The sequence below is a fragment of the Equus caballus genome, chromosome 11, assembly GCF_041296265.1.
Source record: "Equus caballus isolate H_3958 breed thoroughbred chromosome 11, TB-T2T, whole genome shotgun sequence".
NCBI lineage: Eukaryota > Metazoa > Chordata > Mammalia > Perissodactyla > Equidae > Equus > Equus caballus.
The window spans coordinates 44,052,526-44,071,099 of record NC_091694.1 but is presented as its reverse complement, the minus strand read 5'-3'; the positions used below and the strand labels follow the sequence as shown (position 1 = coordinate 44,071,099).

The 18,574-nt window shown below is 50.2% G+C and overlaps 1 protein-coding gene across 2 annotated transcripts in view; it reads left to right on the top strand.

Moving 5' to 3' along the window:
- Positions 1–1,521: 1,521 nt before the first annotated feature.
- The window catches only part of SLC6A4 (solute carrier family 6 member 4), a 37,473-nt gene continuing 20,420 nt past the window's right edge, over positions 1,522–18,574 (top strand). Inside the window, exons 1-6 of one of the 2 annotated variants that reach the window (XM_014735870.3) lie at positions 1,522–1,813; positions 13,070–13,524; positions 15,761–15,895; positions 16,594–16,813; positions 17,717–17,855; positions 18,410–18,544. In XM_014735870.3, coding sequence (XP_014591356.2) covers positions 13,182–13,524; positions 15,761–15,895; positions 16,594–16,813; positions 17,717–17,855; positions 18,410–18,544 — 972 coding nt within the window. In that variant the 5' untranslated portion in view covers positions 1,522–1,813; positions 13,070–13,181. 2 annotated transcript variants of the gene reach the window in all.

The window sequence follows — 18,574 nt, the reverse complement described above, 5'->3', positions numbered from 1 at the left end:
AGGAATGGGTATTAGGGTCTAGAAAGAAGGCCAGGAGTGGTAGGGTCAACAGGTTCACGAGACTGTGGAATGGTGTGGAAAAGTCACATTGAGCCAACGTAGATGACAGATGGGGTGCAGACAAGAGCCTTAACTAAGGGCTGAAGTCACCTACTGCTTCTCACAGCCTTTGGTCCCCCTCCTAGTCCCTTCCTCCCTCGTTCTGCCTTGTCTCCTCCCTGGAACTGCACCTTACGTTGTGTAGCCCCTTGTTTATACCTACACATTAGTTTACCAAGGCCAAGTGGAACCTGGGATGTTCACCTAAAAGGAGGAGCCGCCCATGTGGGCCCTGCCACCCCGGGATTCGGCAGGGAGATGAAATGCCCACACTTGCCCAGAATTCACCAGCCTGGCTTGGCCGCTAGAGTGCCAGCGAGCTCACCAGGACAGCCTGGTACTCTCCGAAGCATGCCCCGCTCTCCTTGCAGTCGCCACCCTGACGTCTAGGTGGCACCAAAACCTCACACTGATTCCTCCCAGGTTGGGGCACCGCCCATGCCCAGGGACAGAGTTGTTCCAACTGTCTCTCCAGACGCCTGCTCAGCTCAGCTCAGGCGTGCTCCGCTCGCTGGGTTCCGTTCCTCCAAGTCCAAAAGGCTGCAAGCTCGCGATTCCTTTCTGCTCTGCTGGGTGCCTGGCCTCCTCTGGGGAGAGGGAGTTAGCCCACACGCCCTCCTTCCTGCCTCAGGGACAACCCGAAGCGAGTACTACATCTGTTCTTTTCAAATGTAAAAAATAATTCTACTGAAAAGACAATATAATAACATTAAATTCATTTTTAAACTTTAAAAAAAATTATCAAAGCAATATTCACATGGTTCGAAACAGGCTCCTGGTGAACCTCTTCAAATAATTAAAATATTGTAGCTCATCCACTCGCCCAAGGCATATACGTTTTTGCAGACCACCCGTACTATCTGTTCTGACACTTCTTTGAGATGTGGCTCGTTAACAAAACGAGAAAGAACTCTTCATTCATTCATTCTTTCTGCAAGTATTTCCTGGGAGCCCCTAGGGTGGGCATCGTTGAGCACTGTTGATGGCCCTGGGGATGACCAGGATTTAGACAAGGTCCATTCTGGCCGAGCTCAGATCCCAGCGGTGGAGCCAGATAAACTCATGGAATGTCAGGTGCTGTTAAGTCTTAGGAAGAAAAACAGAGCGAGATTCAGGATGGGAGTGATGGGGAGGTGTCCGTGGCCAAGAAAGATCGCTCTAAGGAAGTGACATTAAGCAGAAACCTAAATAAAATTTGGGGAGCAACTGGTAGGGGAGGAAATACACCTGTCAGTTGTGGAGCAGCCCCCCTCCCGGGCAAGGGTAGAGAGCAGGAAAGTTCGGATTCTCAGCGCTGCTCGGCCACCCCCTCAGCGCCCCGGGCTCCCTCGCTTCCTAGAGCTGGTCCCTCCTAGCGCGCGCGAGTGTGTGCATGTGGGAGGGTCCTCCGCCTCCCCGGCCCGGCCCCCCGCCCCCTCCGACCCCCCCAGCCCGCCCTGTGAGCGCGCCCCGGCGGCCACCCCTACCCGGGAGGAACGCCGAGCCGCAGCCGCGGGGAACCGTAAAGTTTGTGCGGCTCAAAGTGACGCAAAAATCCTTAAGGAGCTCTTTGGCGGCGGCTATCTAGAGATCAGACCATGTGAGGGGCCGAGAGTACAAATACGGCCGCTCGGCGCCTGCTCCCGCACAGGCAGCGGCCGCCCCGGTGCCTCGAGGGCGCGAGGGTCCCCGCGCGCAGAGCCCCGGGACCAGCCTCCCCGCGGACTCCCGGCAGGTGGGTCCGCTTTCCTTGTCGCTCCGAATCCACACTTCTTTCCAGAACTTCATCCCGCTCCACCTCCCCAGGCGCTGGCGAGGGCATGTGTGCGCCTGTGCGGTGGGCTTCCTGCTTTGCTGCTGCCCTCTCCGTAGGAGCGAGTGTGGACAGCAGACGGGCTGGAGGGAAAAGGTGAACGTGGAGTGGACGAGGGGACTTTGGAGGGCTCCCTTGTCTGTTGCATGCACGGGCTTTGTGATGTTTTGAGTCCCAGAGGAAGACCCTGTAAAGATGGTCTTAAGCAAAGTGCTGTCTTGCGCCTTGGGAAAAGTTGCTTTAGTTTAAAACCCATACCTTGTGTTTGATCTTTACTTACTGCCATCGCGTGCAAGTGGCTTTATGGAAAGGCGTTTCTGCAGGGAGAGTTCTGGTTGACATAAGTGCCCAAATATCTAGAGAAATCTCTGAATGACAGTTAAGTGGGACGAGTCTCTGTGCGCTTGGGTTGTTTTCACTGGCAGAGCTGATGCCCGCTCGGCCGTCTCACAGGCCATTCAGAATTTATGTAAAACTCAAACTCCAGCGGGCGGTTTTACACAGTAGAAGTGTGTCACCATCAGTTGCTTGAAAAATGTATACATTCAAATTTGTTTTTGAAAAAGCTCTCTGTAGCTAAGGAACACGAGAGAGAGCATTTCTTTTTGCACTGAGTCCTTTGCCTATGGAATTCCTTTTTCAGTTAGTGTTCTAAAGAATTTGAGGGGGGTAAAATTCTAAGAGTCAGACCTTATGAAGGCTCGTGTGTGTGTATTTTTATGATCAATTTTGTCCAGAAAAATGAACCAGGTCAATGGATTATTTATGAGTCTGCTAGCTTTCATCATAGTAAGACGAGATCAAATATTTAATGTGTTTTGCTTTCGGTTACATAGGAAAAATGTCTAGGAAAGCAACATTGGGATTTGTGTTTCTTGAAACCGAGGGGCGCCATGGGCAGCAGCAGCGTTTAGACTGTCAGGAGTGGACGGAAACACAGAGCTTTGGCTCTTTGTACCATTACGTGCTTCTGTGTGGAGGCACTGATGTCCGACGGCTTACATTTCCCTCCGTCAGCCTGAGGTCGGGGTGACTGCTTCCATCATGGAAGAGAGGCAGGTTCTTATGGGGCTCCTGCAAATTAAGCAAGCTGTTTGGGGCATGGGGTTTTCTTTTTTTCACTGAACCTGAATAAGAGCCAATTGAGACTGCTTCACAATTAATCAGAAGCCCCCTCAACCCTCTGGTGATCCATCTAGAACATTTCAGAGATGTGACACCAGCACAGGTATTCAAACCCATTGCTTTCAGTCTCCTTGCTTAGGAAATATATATACTGGGGGCAGGCGGTGGGGTGGGGGTGGGGACAAAATAATGTTGGAGTTTTAATGGAATTGGCAAAACCTCGGAAATTCCTCTCTGGGGGATTTTCAGAGCTATCTGGGCATTTTGATGAAACTTGGAGAGGCATGTCAGAGAGTTTCACAAGTGGGTGAGGTGCCTGTGGAACGGAGGTGCTTGGCTGGAGGGGGCGTCTCTTACAGCAGGCCTGCAAAAACCCCCTGGAGACCTGCCTCCAAGGAGAAACACAGGTAATTCCAGAAATTAAGCCAGTAAGTGGCAGTTCCTTCTCCTTCAGACTCATCAAATGGTGTAATTTGGGAGAACAAAGGCAGAGCTGCCTGAAGGAGTTTTTAATTTGGCTTAATGAATCAACAGGATATGGTCATGACTTGACTTTTTAAATAAAGACGCCTGATGGCCAAATGGAAAACACGCAGTCACTTTTCTGTCAGTTTATGAAGGTGCCTTGGACCTTAGTTATTCCCAGTCACAGATCAGCTCGTCTGTGACTCACGGAACTCGGCGCCGTGTGACGGGGAGGAGGGAGCCCTGCGTAACATGATGTCCAGGACCCCTCCGGTTCATTCTGTGCCTGGGACCCCAACCTCTCTGCTTTGAGCAAACACGAGTTGAAATAATGGTACAAAATGCCTGAGGGCTGGAACTCTCTGCCCAGATGTTGCCATCAAATCAGAATCCTCTAGAGATGCCCCCGGCTTTCACTGTGAGGAGGCGGCTTTGCACACTGACACGCACGGTCAAGTCCTGCACCGCAGCCACGGTCAACCAACAGGGGCCCGACTGCCCGAGTCCCCTTTGCAGGACGCCCAGGGTGTGGTGCAGTAGAAACGGCTTCTGGAGGGTGCAGATTTGGGCTGTGTCGATTTTTTCTCTCCAGGCACTGAGCTGTTGCCAGTCGGCCGCACTCCCCTCAGGTTTGTCATGTGCCTGGATCAAGCTTGCATGTGGAGTCACAGGTCTGATAAAGCACCCGTCTCTCCATTCCTGGAGCAAGTGGTGCTGGCTCAGCCTGCTCCTGTAGGGAATCAGTTTCTGGGCTTAACCAGGCAAAATAGCACCCTAAGGAAAGAAAACGGGCATCTCTCTAGGGGGGACCCAGGTGGAAAATAGATAAGACTAGCCTTTAGAAGAAACCTGGCACAAATGATTTTCCCTCGGCCCAGGGGTGAACTGCTCTCCAGGGTGGGCACGACCCACCATCGGCTGACACAGCCGCCTTATTTCTGGTAGAGCTCGTCCTGCTGACTTGGGTCCACGTTCAGAAATGGTCTCTGAGTAACGTCTCTGCCCAGGGGCCATTCCCTCCAGCCTGACCTTTGCAGCTCTTGGTGACTGGGAAGATGAATGCTCATTTACTGAATGTCACAAACACATTTTTAAATCTGAGTGTTTCCCCAGTCCTGTGTCTCATGGGTGACAAAATGAGTAGAGAAGAGGCCGTGTGAAGCAGTTGGGCTGCCTTATTTTCCTCTTTCCTTTGGCTCCCCTGGCACCTGGCAGGGGCTCCCTTGCTACCACCCCAACGCTGGACCAAGGGTGCTTGTCAGTGGGTATTTAAGCCATAGGCTTTTTAAAGACAGGACTGGATAGGCCTCCATTAGCCCCAGAAACCCCTGGACTGCAGGACGAGAGATGAATCCCAGTGACGTGGAGACACGAAGATGATGGCCAGGGTTCCCAGGCACTGACAAGTGGCCCATGGCATGGGGAAGGTCTCCTGGGACCTTGAGGTCCAGTTATCTGAGGCAGGGAAAGCAGAGGTAAGGGGCGGTTGGGCAAGGCCGAGTAGCAGAACTGGGAGAGCCAGTTGTGTGCCCTGGACAATCCCGAGCTGGAGGCTGTAGGTGGGCTCGGTGGGAGGGAGGGAGCAAGTCAGGGGGCCTTTGCCTTCTTGTGTTTCTGTGTGGCCTTTCTGGGAGTATTCAGGAGAAAAGAACATTTTATTTCCTTTGTTACTGAGCTGCTGAATGAAAATAAAATGAACTGAACTTTTTCCTCTAAGGGACTCCCTAGAATTAGGCAAGGACGGAGCTGGAAGGGCCTTGGAGGTGAGCTGCTCCAAGTTGCCCGGAGGTTTGCTCGAACCCGCCCACCGAGCTGGAGGACGCAGCTGGCCGAGAACTTGAGTCTCTGTGCTTCTGGTCCTTCTCTCCCCTGGGTGTGTTGTTTTTAAACGCTAATCAAGTGAGCCGCCTCTTTCCCTTGTTTCAGAGGAAAGGGCCTGGGACAGGGACGGAAGAGAGGGGAAGGGACTGGGGGTGAGAGGAGATGGCTATTCTGGGGTGGCACCGGATTACTTTCTGAGACGTTTGCTCCTGTGGGTGAGAACCTGTCTCTTGCCCTCATCTCAGTGCATCTGAGAACTAGATCAATACTGTGTAACGATGAACTGATTTTTCATGAATGTCCCCAAACTGTGTATGTGACTCCTTGTAAAGCACATTTCCGAACTTCTTGACCTAAGAGTATAGGCACCTTCAAGCAACTTCACCCAAGTCACAAACGTCTTGTGACTGAGGAGGTGGCCACTCGTGGCCTCTGTGCCCCTCTGCACTCTGCTGCTTGACCCCGTCTCTCCCCCCACCCTGTTCTTCCCCCTATCTGCCCCATCCAGAGAAGCAGGCCCAGTTCCCCCTTTCCTCTCATCTTCATCACTCATGTTTTATTTAATTCCACCTCAAATCCCTTTTTCCTCCCCTTCTCTCTTCCACCTTGCTCAGCTGCCACAGGTAAATCCACCCTCGTTTAATAACCCCCTCCCCCTGGGTCTGCTTTTCTCTCTCCCCTCTCTCTCTCGGCTCCCTTTATGGGTCTAATCATATCCATTTTACATGTAAGTAGTCTTAGTAATATACTGATATTAAGAAAAAGAAAATCTGGGGCCGGCCCTGTGGCCGAGTGGTTAAGTTCGTCCGCTCCGCTGTGGCGGCCCAGGGTTTCAAAGGTTCGGATCCTGGGCGCAGACATGGCATCGCTCATCAGGCCACGTTGAGGCGGTGTCCCACATGCCACAACTAGAGGGACCCACAACTAAAATATACAACTATGTACTGGGGGGATTTGGGGAGAAGAAGCAGAAAGAAAAAAACAAAATAGATTAGCAACAGTTATTAGCTCAGGTGCCAATCTTTGAAAAAAAAAAGAAAAGAAAAAAAGAAAAAGAAAATCTGTGTTTGGAAATGCTCCCATATTTTTTATCTTGATTTCTATTTACCACATAAATTGCCTCATGACAACAGTAAAGGAATGTTTGAAGGTGTAAGTGACACTCGTAAGTAACCCTGCCTAATCGAACACATCACCTGTTCCACTTTCCCAAGTCTGTCTCCTGGCCTTGTGCCCATTGAAAGGTATTACAACAACAGAATGAAAGCACGTTTGTTTTCTGCAAAAAAATGTAAGTTGTGAAGTTAAATGTAACAAAGGAATTCATGTCATCAACTTCTAAAGCTCTTTAAAGATGCCTAAAAAGATGCCTCCGTGGAAGCTATACAATTTTCTCCCCTTCCATGTCCTTCTCTCCTTAGTTTTCCTCTAAAACCGGAAAGAATGTTAAAATAAATAGAGAAATAACTTCTGATCAGTTTGATTGTCAGCCCCTCACCCCCTTTTGTAGTACTTAACAATGCCGAGTTTTCCAGCTCGCCTCGTAGATGTTTTAGTATTTTAAGGTTAGACTTTGGTTTTGTAAGCCAGCTCAGGAGGCTAACCAACGTTTACAACATTTATTTCTGTGGGAAGAATGTGTATTCCAAGTTCCAACAAGCAGCTCACGTTTGGAGCACGGGCGGTTGACGGCTGTGCCTGCTCCGACTTGATTCAAGTTCTAAAGGCACAACCCAACCCGGGCTCTTCTGTAATCCTGGACGTGTCAGTCTTTTCTAGTCCATAGTCCATGAAAATTATTGTTGCGACAGTCTTCCTTCTGCCCTCAAGGTGCCCAGATCTTCCTGATGGGTGAGGAGCGAGGAGGGGCAGGGCCCTGAGAATAGGACCGGGGGAAGACAGAGGACAGCCTCCCCGAGGCCCAAACCGGCCAGCATGGCAGCCGTGGTTCCCTGGTTCTGCACCCAGGAAACCCAAAACAGAACGTCCAGGCTGGGAGCTGTGCATTGTACACAGGGGTCAGCAAGTATGTGAGCACAGAGCTGTATAAGCCATGACCCCTGCTCCAGGGGGATGCCAAGCAAATATACATCAAAAGACAACCAATGATACATGACGATCAATGGTGCATGATGAAGGAGTAATTATGCAGAGTAGGGAGAGATCATCTTGGGCTTGGGAGGTGAGAGGAAGCTTCATGGAGGAGGTGGATAGAAACTTAAGCCAGGCCTCGGAGGATGCAGGGTAATTAGAGAGAACGAACCTGTATGGTGGGGATGTACTGGGCATGCTCAGTGGCCCACCCACCCCTGATAACCTGGGATGCTTGTTAAAAATGCAGCACCCCCGCAGATCTCTTGAATTAGAATCTCAGGAAGAGCTACCCAGGAATCTGCTGTTGACAAGTTTCCCAGCGACTCCAAGCCACCGATTGAGAGGAACAATCATGAACTAGTGAGGGCCCCTGGAAGGGGAAGGAGGCCCTAGCTATTAGCTCAAGCTGCCCACTTGCTGTGCTGTGGGCTCTGAATCACTTAGCCTTGTGGGCCTCAGTTTCCCTGACTGGGTTGTGAAGTAGAAAAGCGGAATGGGTTGTGTAAGTGTGCTGGTGTAGTGGCCATCGACTCACTGTAGTTTCTTGATGCTTTCCATCTGCTAGACACGGAGTTAAGCATTTGTCATACTTTTATTTAATTCCCATGACAGCCTTTAGGAAGTGGGAACTTTAATGGTCTGCTTTTACATGTGAGGAAATGGGAGCTCAGAGAGGTTAAACAACCTGCCCGAAGTCCCATAGGCAGTAAACGGTGGATCTGAAACCTGGGTGCAGATCTGTGAGACAGGAGAGCCGAGGGGTGTGGACACACAGGGACGGTTAAGTGATGTCTCTGGAAGGTGGTTAGTCCAGGCTTGACTGTTTGTGTTCACCAGAGGAGGGCGATTCGTGCCTCTCCATGCCAAATCCATTTCTTTTTATTAAAGTCAAAATAAATAACCCATTGTACTTTTACCCGGCCACTGGCATGATCTTAACCCCACCGCAAATGGCTAATCGTCTAGCTTTTACAGTCTAGATTTTACAGTGGAGAAAAGCTCGAAGCTGTCCTCTCCCAGGCAGGGGAAGTTCTGGACAGAGACTCTTCCTTTCTCATGGTAAGTGGCCCAAAAAGCCCTGAGGATTTTAGCCTATTTAGTTCCTCTCCAAAAAATTAAAGTCTGTCTCCTACAAAGAATTCTTTGGATAAGGAGATAGTTGTGCTAATGGGGTTCATTTCTACCCCCTTATATCCAAAAAACAAGCAAATTTTCTCTACTCTCTCCATTCGTATCACGAAGTCTCTTTATTTTGTTTGAAAGACGAGCAGGGAGTCCCTGGGGCTTACCACCTACAACAGCGCGTGCCTCAGAGCACGCCACGGCGCCTTCAACAGGTGCAGACACGGACCGCCGTCTGCGCTGTGGAGGCTGTGAGCCAGAACCGACTGAAACCCAGGGGCCAGTGACAGAAGCTGTGCAGTAGCAGCAGCGGAAGACTCTGAAAGTCTGAGGGCAGCTCTGCAGCTGGAAATGTGAGGCGCCTAAGCACGCCGCGGCAGCTCAGCAGCAGTCTCAGTTGACAGCAGGATGGGCAGCAGCACTTAGAAGCAGCACCTTCCTCTCCCGTCTTACGCAGACTCTTGTTTTTCCTACCAGTTGGGTTTTGGCGTGTGCCATGAACTCCGTGACGGCAGGACTGTGTCTGTCTTGTCTCCAAGAGCCCAGCGCACAGTAGGCATACAGTGTATCTTTGCTGAATCGGTTTTGATCCGCGGCAGAGGGTCGGGTTCAGTGTGGACTGCGCTCGCAGCACCAGGGCTAAATCCTGTCATCCTTGGTAGGCGTCTCTGGGGTTTAGACTCCCTCTGAGTAGAGAATGCAGATTGCCCCTTGGCTCCATGACCTGTAGTTAATCTTATCTCAGTGATAAACCCATTATTCATGCTGACTTTGTTTTCTTGAAAATGAAAATTGTGTCCTGAGAAATGAACTCACTTTGATCTCAACATGTGAAGTCAAAGTACAAAATTTCTATAGGATTTCTGCTTAGAGCGTGCTGATGGGCGTCAAACAGATAAATCAGGTCACCGGCGTGACCCCAGGGCTGGGTGGTTTCATGAGTAATCGCTGGAATCACTTGCGTGTTCCATGCTGGTTCCCCTGACTACAGAGACGGAGTTTATCAAAGAGGAATGGAGATTTGATCCGGAGGAGTTTAAATGGAAACAATCCTTTTTACTAATGGGGAGGTGGAGGGAATTAGCCCACCCCCCAGGCTGAGAGGAGGCAGCCTGTCAACAGAAAGTCCAGCTGTGCCTCGTGTGCAGAGACACATGGGACGAGGTTCCTGCCTGTCAGGTTGTCGTCCCACAGAGGACCTGGGATACGAGGCAGCACCTGCAGCCTCTCACCTGCTCAGTCTGGGACAACGGCTCACATTCAGGTGCAAAGAAAGGTTTCTGGGCTTTTTCTGGGCACGGAGAAGCTCAAGGGCTACCTGGGGGAGATTACAGCTGTACTATTGACCTCATTTGCAATCTCTCTACCCAGCAGGATAAAAATATCTTTGAAAAAAGAAAGCTTTCAAGAGAGCATTCTTAGAAACCAACCTTCTTAATGACTCTTACTTGTGTATTCCGGGGCCAGCTCGCTCTCCACCGCCGTTACCTCCTGGTCTGTCAGAGCTCTGTAGAATCAGAAAAGAGGGGAAGGAGTCCAGGATCCACAGGCAGCATCCTTTAGGCAGAACGGGCCCCAATCTGGGCCATCTGCTCCTCGCCAACCCGATTAGTAACCGGGAGGAGTTTTCTTCTAATTGGGAAAGGCAGAAGAGTGAATCAAAGAAAAGGAGATGTCTCCTGCTTGTTTGGTGGCTTCAAGTGGCTGTAACTTACGTGCTTGCACCCCAGTTTCTATGTTCAGGGTGGGAGCGCAATAGGAGAGCCCTAGAAAGTAGAGCTGGGCAGAGAGAGAACAACTTCTGGGGAGAGGCAACCTGAAGTCGTGAGTCGGCTGAGGAGTGCCCTTAACAGGTTTTCTTACAACTTGGGCCATTTCAGCCTGTTGATAAAATTAAAAAAAAAAAATGCTGGGGGATATTTCCAGAAACAAGACCTTTGTAATGCTCAGAACAAAAATAGGGAAGAGTATATTACTGTTCTAGGAGCTGCTCATTACAGTTGCCAAGCAATGAAGATCAGATGCTGTGGGGGCTGAACCCCTGAGGACCCTGAGGAACACACATCACTCCCCAAAAGTTCACCAACCCGCACACGTTTGCCAGCTTCCCTGCAGAATAACCCAAGGGAGCAACTAACTGAAATCTAGAACAAATCATCTGACTCCTGCAGCAGGAAGGTGCTGGAGTCACGAGGATGGCTAACTGTTGATTCCCCCTCCGGACCCAACGCCTCGCTTCAGAGATAGTGAACTTTGCCTTCCACAGACCGTGGTGGACAGGCCAGAGAAAAGTTGGGGGGTGCAGTGGTTCTTTAAGTTGCAATTTAAATAAGAGGAATGTCGTATTATTAAAGATAGGAAGAAGTTCCTCCAGAAAATTTGGGGTAGAATTTCGAAGGTAGAGAAAAAAGATGAAGGGCAGGGGCCCAGGCTGCAGGCAGCTCTGTCAGTTGGGTGCCATCTGGCCACATGTCTGAGGCTCTTTTTCTCTGCCATCTGGTCTTCCAGGTCTCCAGTGTTTAATGTGGAAAACATGTCGTCGATATAGGCTGGAGGGAAGTGCACTGGCCTTCTTCCAACAACACAACCAGAGACCATCAAGTTCAGGTTTAATTTAGCTGTGTATTTAAATATATTGACATCTTATCATCTCTCTCGTGAAAAAAAAATAAACTTAAAAAAAATCCCTTGGCTTGGTAAATGGTTACTTATGGTGAAGGTGTGGTTATTTAAAAAGTCTGTCAAGTGTAGTTGAGGTCCTGGGGGATGGAGAGCAGGCAGAGGCGGACCGCAGCCTAAAGACGAGCAGAATGGGGTTTTATCCAAATCACTCTTTGTCAGAAATTCATATTCTTCTACGAGTGGTGTTTGTATCCTTGAGCCCGAGGGAGGGTTGTGGGTGGGGACCAAAGAACTGATAGGGTAGAACCTAGGACACTACCCCACCCTCTTACACACACACACACACCCAGCTCCATAGGGCTGGCTTCTGTCTTGTTGCTGTAGATATTTTTGGCAACAATTAATACCTTTTAAATTTTTATTTTCTACTTTACAGAAAAAAAGAACCCAACAAACACAAAACTCTAATTACTTGCCTACCCTGGTGTTTATGTCTGATCCTTGCTGGCATTTACGTCCATGGTCATCAGGGTGAATCTCCTACTTTGTGTTGTGATTTTTCACTTAACTTCGTTTTCGTCTTCACACTTCCACGTGTGGATAGTTAAGTCACAGTCACTGAAAGCCCCAAATAGATAGGAGGCCATTTTTATTAGCTACCAATTCCTCGCCCTTCATTGGATTTGAAGGGTTAGTGTCAGGTCTTTGCAGATGTGAATAGTGGTAGCCGTCATCGCTGGACATCTTGTCCTAGAAAGGTATGTGATCTGAGCTAAGCAGAAACATGTTTCAACTCCCAAACTGTTTCAAGAGCTTGAAAAGTTAAGGGCCAGAAGAAATGAAATTAGCTGCAAAGTCTTGGCTCCTTACTACTTTATAACAGGCCATAAGTGTAAAGTCCAAAAGAGCTCAGATTTCGACCCCAAGTTTGACGTCCCAGACCTCGAACCAGAGAGCCGAGCTGACTTGCCTGCACCTCGGCCCTTGGCAGCAATATGAAGGCGTGGGGGCCGTGGCCCAGCCCTCCCCACCGAGACGCGTGGGGACAGAGACACCAGTCATGCTGGCATCTGTAACCTCCTGGCTCTTCCGGCGTGGATGAGGGGTGCCCGCCTGCCCACTGTTGCAGAGTCACCAATGGATTGGCCTCAGGAGTTGCTGGGGAGTGGCAGGAAGAAGGAGTGGTGAGCAGCAGTGCCGTTTGGCCCGGTTGGACTCATAGAGGCATAATGGGAATGCAGACAGCCGAAGCACAGAGGGTCTGGACACAGCCAGAAGCAGCTAGAAGCTGCCCAGAGGTTTCTACGAGCTGGGCTACTGAAAGTGAGAAAAAGTCTGCAGCTAAGGAGTGAGGGGTGCCTTGCAAAGGGTGGCCTTTTCACCTCTCTCCTTTGCTCTTTTCCTTTTTAAGTTGTATCTATAGCTGATATAAAACATCCTTTGAGTGTTCCTCTTCTGTGATGGAGAGGACTGTCCGTATCTATTTGCAGGCAGGAAGTGCTTCTTTATTTGTCCTTTTCCCAGCACAGCATCCAGGACGCAGGAAGGGCTCTGTGAAGCTTCATTGAGGTGAGCCCTCTTCTCACGTTCTTCTGAGTCAGTGGTCAACTCCGGCGTGAGCTGCCAGTCCCTCAAAGTGGGGTCAATACTTCATTCTCGAGTAGAGCCTGTGCGAAAACTTGGGGATTTGCTGTCTATTTTTGTTGTTTTACTTTTTTCCTTTTCAGTTTACTTGATTGTGATTTGATACTTTGTATAAGTTGGAAAAGGTTGCTTGTATTGATGCTCATAGAGCAAATATGTCTCAGGTTTAACAGGTGCAGTTGTAATCCCATTAACTAATGTGGTTTAAGATGTATGATGAGTTAATACCAAAGACGAGTAAAATACCTAATTCTATTCTCCTTTCTCCCTGTGCCTTTCCCACAGAGCTTGCAGACCCACTGACGTGAAGGGCTGAGGAGATCCACAGATTGGAGCACCAAGAATTCGGATCAGGTCCTCGGCAGATGGGTGTCAGGATCATCTACTAGCCAGCAGGATGGAGACTACACCCTTAAATTCCCAGAAGGAGCCGTCAGCATGTAAAGATGGAGAAGATTGTCAGGAAGATGGAGTCCTACAGAAGGGGGTCCCTGCCCCTGGGGATAAGGCGGAGTCTGGCCAGATCTCCAATGGGTACTCAGCGGTTCCGAGCCCTGGTGCAGGTGATGACACTCAGCACTCCATCCTGGCCGCCACCACCACCCTAGTGGCTGAGGTCCATCAAGGGGAACGGGAGACCTGGGGCAAGAAGCTGGATTTCCTCCTCTCGGTCATTGGCTACGCCGTGGACCTGGGCAACGTCTGGCGCTTTCCCTACATATGTTACCAGAACGGAGGGGGTCAGTATCATGGGCCACGAGCAGAGTCTCTGACCTAGGGGTGGTCTTTGGATCTTCTTGGGAGAACAGAGGATAAATCATGTCTTTTCTGTCTTGTTTAACTGATATGAGTCTGGGAACATGATTGCTTAGACTTTCAGGCTAGTCAAGACAAATCTCCAGTAAGCCTGAACTTTCAGTCAGCGTGTCTGAGGCTCTCTGGGTTATGAAGTTGCTTGAAAGCGCTCCCAAACATGCCCTCACCAGCTTCCCAGCATCTTTGGTGCTTCATTTGTTGAAGAGCCCCCCTCTCATTGCTGCATTATCCAAGCTCCACTCTCCAGCAGGCGAGACGTGAGGGATGGCCCTCAGCACTCTGCTGAGCCTCTTCACTCCTGCTGGCAGGTTCTGCTCAGAAGAGTCCAGAGACGTTAGACCTATGTAAGGAAAAACTGGGAGGTGGCTCCAGGGTCCCAGACCCGTTTGGGCCTTTTGACCTGGGTGAGGTCGGAGAAGGGCATCAGCTCAGGTCTAGCCAGAGTCTTAGTTACAATCTGGGCATGATCCAGAGCTGAACCCAGCCACAGAATGACATTAATGCCAACCCCAACCATACGTGGAAATGCCTTCTCTCTCCTAGGAGAGTGTTAGATTTTCGAGGCCAGAGCCTTATTTCTTGTCCCTCTTTCCACCCCTAATGCCTCCAGAGCAGATAACTTGTAGATTATCAAAAGTAGTAGCTGACTGTAGGCATGGACTTGGGAGCCCCAGAGAGCAGAGCAGGGGAAAGGAGTGAGTAGGTCTGGGGCCTCTTAGCTGACACTGGACTTGCTATCAGGATAGGAGAAGGACGAGAAATAGGAGTCAAACAGGTCAATATTTACTTTGACAGGAGCTCTGCCAACAGATTTGGGAGGGCAGCTAAAATGAAGTTTGGGGGGTAATTCATTTGTGTCCCCCTCCTTTCCGCCATGGCCTGACACAGAGATACCTGGATTTGCTGCATCTTTTAAGGACCTTGGTCCTTGCAGCTGCAAAGGCAGTTCCAGGGGGGGCCCCGGGGAGCCCAGCACTCCCTGCCCGGGAAGAGCGGAAGCTGGAATCACCTTATCTCCAGCTTGGGAGGACTCACCTTTAGCCTGAGCATTATATGAGGGGCTGCGTCACCAGTGACAGCTCTCCTCCACTTATTCCCTACTGCGAAGCTGGTCAAGTAAACCCCCTGGACAAATGCCACCGTGAGAACACACGTGGTTCTTATTCTCGGGCTGGATTTACCCAGTGTGATTGTAAGGTGGCATCTTTTTGAGTTGCATTGACTTCAGGTTTCCAGGTTCAAAGCACTTTATGGAAGGGCAAGTCATCGGGGAAAATCACAGCAGACCCACCCTTTGGGCTAAAACTCAGGCTGCAGGTGAGCAATCCCCAACTTGGCATTTCCAAATTCTGCCTCAGCCATGAGAGCCGGGAGACACCAGCATCTCCAGTGATGCAGGAGCTCTTTGCTTTCTCATTCTGTCACAAACTACCCTTTTCAGCCACATCTGCAAAGGTGGCTCAGGAGGGAACACTCTGGCTCAGTGGAGTTATGGAAATATAGCCAAATATCAATAATCAAATGTCTGGAGTCAGGGATAAGACAGATGAACAAAGATACTAATTCAGAGACGTGTAGATTATTGCAGCTATTGTACAGTTGTCACAGGAGATCTGTTTCAAGGGTCCCACACGCTGGTCCGTGTACTGATGGCTTCAGAATCACCTGGAGAGCTTAAAACGTTTGTGTTATACCTGTACCCGGAGCTCCTGCTTCGGGAGATCTGGCGGCTGTGATTTTTAAGCTTACCAGTGATTACGATGCATTGGCTGGGTTTGAGAACCTGAGCTCTCCTCAACTCTGTCATTTTATAGGAAGGAAATAGAGGCTCGGAGAGAAGTGGCCCAGGGTCCTCCTGGCACTTACAAGTGGAACTGGTCCCCGTGCCTCTTCTGTTGACTCCCAAACCCAGCTTTCTTTCCGTTACTCTCTGCCTCCTCCAAAACCTCGCTTCCACTGTGGAGCCCTGGCTACTGCTGCTTCTGCCAAAGCCCTGAGACCAGGGAGCACTGCGTGAGGTCACTCAGCACAGGATGGCTTTGTGACGCTCGTGCATCAGATGGCTCTGCGATTCTCGGTGTGACCCCTGGTGTCCAGATCAGTTGGGCTGTCCTGGGACAGACGTGGGCAAGGCGTGAAATTGTCTTTCCTCTGTCTCAGGGGCGTTCCTCCTGCCCTACACCGTCATGGCCGTTTTCGGGGGGATCCCGCTGTTCTACATGGAGCTCGCGCTGGGCCAGTACCACCGAAATGGATGCATTTCCATATGGAGGAAAGTCTGCCCCATTTTCAAAGGTAAATGAAAGGCTTGGGTGGGGGGGTGAGTGTGTCCTTCAAGGAAGTGGGGATTTCCGTCACTGTGTGGGAATTGGACCTTCCTCTGGAATCAGCCTTAGGGACCCCTGGGAGATAACTTGAGTAATTAAGTTTTTGACTGCTTAAGTGGTAAGAGATTGTTAAAGGGAAACAGAATAAATGGCAATTAAAAGTAAACTAAGCAGGGGCCAGCCCCGTGGCGCAGTGGTTCACTTTGGTGGCCTGGGGTTCGCCAGTTCGTATCCTGGTTATGGACCTACGCACTGCTTGTCAAAGCTTGCTGTGGCAGGCATCCCACATATAAAGTAGAGGAAGATGGGTACAGATGTTAGCTCAGGGCCAGTCTTCCTCAGCAAAAAGAGGAGGATCAGCGGCGGATGGTAGCTTATAGCTTATCTTCCTCAAAAAAAAAGTAAACTAAATAGAAAAACTTCAAAGCATTAACAACACATACACACACATTTTCTAAAACCTGAAATCTTGCAAATACATATAAGGAATTTACCACATTGGCACTATCCCGCCATCTCCCAGAGTCTTCGAGGAATGAAATGAATGGCGGCACCCACCTTTACCGCTGGCGCTCACCCGGGCTGCAGAGCCCTCCAGCGCCCTGTTTCAGTCTTTCACTGTTGGGCCGCCCTTACCCGTGGCCTCCCTCACCTTCTCTCTCCCAGGGATCGGTTACGCCATCTGCGTCATTTCCTTCTACATTGCCTCCTATTACAACACCATCATGGCCTGGGCTCTGTACTACCTCATCTCCTCCTTCACGGACCAGCTGCCCTGGACCAGCTGCAGGAACTCCTGGAACACCGGCAACTGCACCAACTACTTCTCTGATGACAACATCACCTGGACGCTCCACTCAAAGTCGCCTGCAGAAGAATTTTACACGTAAGTGCATGTAAGTGAGGGGGTGGTCTGTTAGGGGCCGGCCACACCCCGGGGGTTTGGCTTCTTAGGAGGAGGAGGGTGCGGGCCTGGGGCCCCTCACCTCTTTCCTGATGGATTTCTGGAAGTGATGCTCTCAGGGCGGGGGAGTGAAGGTGAGTGAAGGTGAGTGAGGGAGTGGCAGGGCTGGCCCCAGGCTGGACTTGCAGTTGGGAAACTCTTCCTGGAGTGCTCCATAATCTGGCTCTCTGTGCCATCCCCCGCCTTCCTGATATGCCATTCCAGGCTGCCCCAACGTGTCCAGGCTGACCTCTACCTTTACATTCCAGAATTACTCCCCTGCATCGAAACTGCCCTTCTTCCTGGGCCCTCCTCTCAGCCAGTTGTCATGGAATCAAAGCTTCCTGCTACTTCAATAATTTGAAACTGTTCAAATAGTTTCTGTCTCAGGTATTCACTTCATAAGTGGGATCTACCCTTTGGAAGAAGATGCCTGGAGTAGGTAGTATTCTTTAATGCTGGAATTTGAGGCAATGGCAGCCCAAAGAGAGAGCTCTTTTGGGGTATGGAAGGGGCCCACTAACCACACATCCAGATCCTCCTGGACCCAGAAGCCAGTTGTGTTGGTCACATTTCCAGGTTCGTTAGTTCCTAGCCAGGAAAGGAGAGGCCTGCAAGCCAGCCTTTGGGCGGAACACTCTTCCCAGGGTCGGCTGGCTGAATGTGCTGTTCCCTCTTTCAGGATGAGCAGAGCCAGTCCTGGCTCTTCCTAAGACTTAGTACCACTTGGTCTATGCAGCACAGTGTCCGTTTTTCCTCTTGGCACCCTCCTAGAGGTATCAATGATAGGATGCTCAGGTCACTGTTCAGACCATCTCATGGGCCTTTCTTTGTCTTTCACTCCAGGCGCCACGTCCTGCAGGTCCATCGATCTAAGGGACTCCAGGACCTGGGGGGCATCAGCTGGCAGCTAGCTCTCTGCATCATGCTGATCTTCACTATTATCTACTTTAGCATTTGGAAAGGTGTCAAGACATCTGGCAAGGTGAGAAGGACTCTGGCTGCTGATGCTCCTGCCAAGGGGACCCAGAGGACCTCAAAGTCAGAACTCAGAAACCTGGACAGCCATAGACAGGGAGACATTGTTTCCTTCAATACCAAACACATTCCATGATGCTTAGTCTCTCTTCATAAAATCTGTTAGAAAAATTCTGGAAATGGGCCAATCCCAAGAACTATTATATAATTAAAAAAAAATTCCTGTAACCCACTGATGGTTTCACAATGAATAATAATGGCAATAATTTATTAAAAACCTATCATGGACCATGTTCAGTGCTTTATGTACACTGGTACTTTATTGTCTCCTGCTGGATGTTTTCCCCATTTTACGGTGGGGGGGGGGGGCGGTTTAGAGGTAGTTAGTACCAGCAAGCAGTGGATCAGATCCCTTCTGAGTCTAAAGGCTGTGATCTTTCTGCCACATCACCTTGCCTCCTGAAATTACAGTAAAAAAGAGGTAGATCTCCTTTCTTGGAGGTTTGCAAGAGTAAAAGACACCAGCATCCACAGGGTGATCACCTGTTCCCTTCCTTCCAGGTGGTGTGGGTGACAGCCACCTTCCCTTACGTCATCCTTTCGGTCCTGCTGGTGAGGGGGGCCACCCTCCCCGGAGCCTGGAGGGGTGTTCTCTTCTACTTGAAACCCAACTGGCAGAAACTCCTGGAGACGGGGGTAAGATAATGAGGAAAATAGTGCGCACCT